This window comes from Triturus cristatus, chromosome 4_2 (assembly GCF_964204655.1).
Source record: "Triturus cristatus chromosome 4_2, aTriCri1.1, whole genome shotgun sequence".
NCBI lineage: Eukaryota > Metazoa > Chordata > Amphibia > Caudata > Salamandridae > Triturus > Triturus cristatus.
The window spans coordinates 868,426,765-868,430,336 of NC_140586.1; the positions used below are offsets into that span (position 1 = coordinate 868,426,765).

General features: G+C 55.8%; 1 protein-coding gene across 1 annotated transcript; it reads right to left on the minus strand.

Annotated features, from left to right (window-relative positions):
• Window positions 1-361: 361 nt before the first annotated feature.
• Window positions 362-3,241, minus strand: LOC146835283 (uncharacterized). Its single transcript, XM_085599970.1, has 3 exons — window positions 2,568-3,241; window positions 663-1,763; window positions 362-485 (listed from the first exon to the last, which is right to left on the minus strand). The coding sequence occupies exons 1-3, from the start codon at window positions 3,239-3,241 to the stop codon at window positions 362-364; spliced, it is 1,899 nt and encodes a 632-aa protein (XP_085456096.1).
• Between the last annotated feature and the right edge of the window lie 331 nt (window positions 3,242-3,572).

Below are 3,572 nucleotides of genomic sequence, written 5' to 3' on the forward strand. Positions count from 1 at the left end.
CGTCACCTTCCACAACACCCTTTTTGCTCGTCAGTCGTTGGTAACAAACTTGGCAACAAGTGCGCAAGCTATCCCGTTGACCTTTAACCTGTGAAGGGAAAAGGTCACGTTAGTCAAATACATACAGTAAATTTTTACATTTACTTTACCTGTCTTCATCTTCCCTCTCCTCTCTCCCGTTGCCAAACTGGTTCCTGGATTGAAGGGAAGAAAAGAAGAAAAACAGTTTAGTGGCCCCTCTAGGGCCTCCCCCCCATTTAAGGGTTTGGGGACCCCTTTGGGTCCGCTGTCGTCGCCGTCGTTGCCTGAGCCTTCCAGGGCCCCCCCCCGTGTAAGGGTACAAGGGGACCCCTTTGGGTCCTCAGGTTTCGTCGTCACTGTCTCCATCTGATCTGTCTAGTGCTGCGTAGTCGCGCAGGAGGCTGTGGATCATTTTACGGCATGCCAGGGTCGATGTCTCCTTTTTCCCCACTACCAGGCGGTTTCTGGAAAACAAGAGAACATCTTTAAAACAACACAGGAGCCTCCAGCAACTCTGGAGGTTTTCCAGTGTATGTGTCCCTGGGAACAGTCCATACATCACAGAGTCAGCAGTGATGCAGGTCGTAGGTATCCAGGCCCTAAGCTCCGTGCCTAGGGCCTTCAGCAGGTCCTGCGCATACGTGCACTCCCAGAAGAGGTGGTATGTTGTCTCGTCTACGGTGCACCCTCTCGGGCAGGACTTGTATCGGTTGAGGCCTCTTGCGTGCATGAAGGCTCTCACGGGGAGACCTCCTTGGATGGCCATCCATGCGATGTCCTTGTGCTGGTTTGTCAGGCGCTTGGATGCAACGTTTCTCCACACGTGATCCGCTGTGGCTGAAGGGAGGGAGCCGATCGGCTCACTGATCTCTCTTGCTCGTATCAGGCGTTGGAGAAGTTTTGGGGTCCACATGACGGGGCGAACTGCCTCACAGCCATACTCTCGCACAAACTTCTCCGCTTCCTTGTAGAACCACGGGGTCTCCCAGTTGTACGGGACGGAGCTCACCCACTCTGCCCATCCCAGGCGCCTCCATGTTGGCAGTAGGAAGAAACGAGCCATCAGGAAGCCGGCGTGACCTTCATCTTTGGACCTCAGGGTGTTCCTCACGCAGTGGCACACGAAGGTCCCCCTCAGGATGGTGGCGATGTCTGGCACTCCTTTGCCTCCCTTGTCGTGGGTCTTGAACATCACCGCCCTCTTCACTCTGTCCATCTTCGAGTTCCAGATGAAGTAGAAGATCATTCTCGTGATGGCCTTAGCTGTTCTGGTCTGCACTGGCCATACCTGGGCGACATACTGGAGCACTGGCAGGGTCTCGTTCCGCAGGACCAAAGACTTCCCTTCGATCGTCAGCTTCCGGAGGCTCCAGAGTCCCAGCTTCTGTCTCGTCTTTGCTAGTCTTTCCTCCCAGGTCTTCTCCGCTGCACCGTCTCCGCCGAACCAGACTCCAAGGATCTTCATGAAGTCCTGCTTAATGGGGAATGGCAGTGGGTCTCGGGTCGGGGTCCAGTGACCGAAGAGCAGGGTTTCTGACTTGGCGCTGTTGATCTTAGCTCCAGACGCCTTCCCAAACTCGATACAAGTCCTCTCTAGCTCCTTCACAGACGGTCCGTCTGCGCAGAATACGGAGACGTCGTCCATGTAGAGGGAGCACTTCACTTCTCCTCGTCCTCCGCTCCCTGGTACCTTCACTCCTCTGATGTTGCTGTTTTGCCGGATGCGTTCGGCGAGGAGTTCGATCACGCAGATGAACAGGAGGGGGGAAAGCGGGCAGCCCTGCCTTACCCCTGACAGGACGGGGAACGGATCGGTTCTCCAGCCATTTACCAATGCCGTGCTGGAGATGTCTCTATACATTGTTTTCACCACGTCACAGAAGAAGTCGCCCAGTCCCAGAGCTCTGAGTGTCCGGTCCATGAACTCATGGGAGACGCGGTCGAACGCCTTTTCCTGGTCCAGGCTGACCAAGGCCGTCGGGACCTTGCGGCCCTTGACGTACTCGATCGTGTCCCGGACCAGGGCCAGGCTGTCCGCAATCTGCCGTCCCGGTATCCCACAGGACTGGTCAGGGTGGACTATCTTCTCTATTACCTTCTTTAGGCGGTTGGCCATCACCTTTGCGAGAATCTTGTAGTCCACATTGAGGAGGGAGATGGGCCTCCAGTTCTTGAGGTCTTCTCTCTCTCCCTTCTGCTTGTACAGGAGTGTTATCATACCTTCACGCAGGGATTGTGGCATACTACCCTTGCCCGCCACTTCCTCGTAGAGGTCTAACAAGTCCGGTCCGACCAGATCCCACAGTTCGACATAAAGTTCCACTGGGAGACCGTCGTTTCCGGGCGTCTTGCCTCTCTTGGAGGTCGTCGCGGCCAAGTGCAGCTCTTCCAGGGTGAAGGGCGCGTTCAAGCCCTCTCTCTCCTCCGGACCCAGTGTCTTCGAGATCCCCCCTAGGAAACTGTCCGCCTGGTCTCTCTCTGACGACTTTGGTGAGTAGAGTTCGCCGTAAAAGTCTGTAACGACTTTCATGACTTCCTCCTTCTCCCCTTGGAGGTTGCCCTCCGAGTCCCGAAGCTCAACCAGCGGTGTGTGGGTCGAGTGAAGTTTCTTGAAGAAGAATGAGTTGCATTTCTCGTCCTTCTCTAGGTTCTCGGTTCTGGTCCGGAAGATGATTTTCTTAGATTCCACCCTAAAGTGCTCTGCGAGCTCTTTTCGGGTGTCCTCCAAGTCGTCACCCACGTCCCATCCCCCAAGCTCGAGTTCGTACAGTTGCTGCAGTTTGCTCTGCAGTTTCCTGAGCGTCCTCTTTGTTTCCCGTGCAGCAGCTCTGCTTGCATCCTGGAAGAAGCTTCGGAACCTGGCCTTCACCCATTCCCACCACTCGCTGGCGGAGTGAAAGAGGTCCTTCATGTCCCTCCACTCTATGTACGCGGTTCTGAGGTTCGCCACTAACTCCTCGTTTTCCAGCAAGGAGCAGTTCAGTTTCCACGATCCTGGTCCGGCGGGGAACTTCCCTGTAAGTTCCCCCTCGAAACTGACTGCTCTGTGGTCAGAGAAGTGGACGGCGACCATGGAGCTTCGCCCAGGCTTTACTGTTGGGGAGGTGAATAGGAAGTCGATCCGTGAACGCACGGATCCGTCCGGCCTACTCCAGGAATAATTCCTGGCGTTCGGCCCCATGCACCCGATGGCGTCATGGAGGGACGCCTCGCCTATCATTTCCACCAACAGCCTGGACGTCACGTCCATCCCTGCAGAGCCAGACCCACTGCGTCCATCCAGCTCTACTATGCAGTTGAAATCACCACCCATCAGAATGGTTCTGGAGGTCACGAGTTGCATCCTGAGCACCCTGAACGTCTCGAGTCGCTCATTCTTCTCTGGGGGGGCATAGACGTTGATGAGCCTAACGGGCTCACCAGCCCACGAGCCGTCCACGACCAGCACTCTGCCGTTGACCTGCTCGGTGACCTTGTCCACGGTGAACTGCCTTCCCCTGATTAGGATGGCCACTCCAGACGATTTGCAATCGTTTCCTCCAGACCAGAAA

What these genes read in the sequence shown, in the direction of transcription:
- LOC146835283 (XM_085599970.1), bottom strand. Translation starts at nt 3,241, where the DNA reads ATGATAGGCGAGGCGTCCCTCCATGACGCCATCGGGTGCATGGGGCCG. An exon ending in TCGGAGGGCAACCTCCAAGG is followed by an intron (nt 1,764 to 2,567) that starts GGAGAAGGAGGA and finishes CATCTGCGTGAT; the next exon opens with CGAACTCCTCGCCGAACGCA. An exon ending in CACCTCTTCTGGGAGTGCAC is followed by an intron (nt 486 to 662) that starts GTATGCGCAGGA and finishes CTTGTTTTCCAG; the next exon opens with AAACCGCCTGGTAGTGGGGA.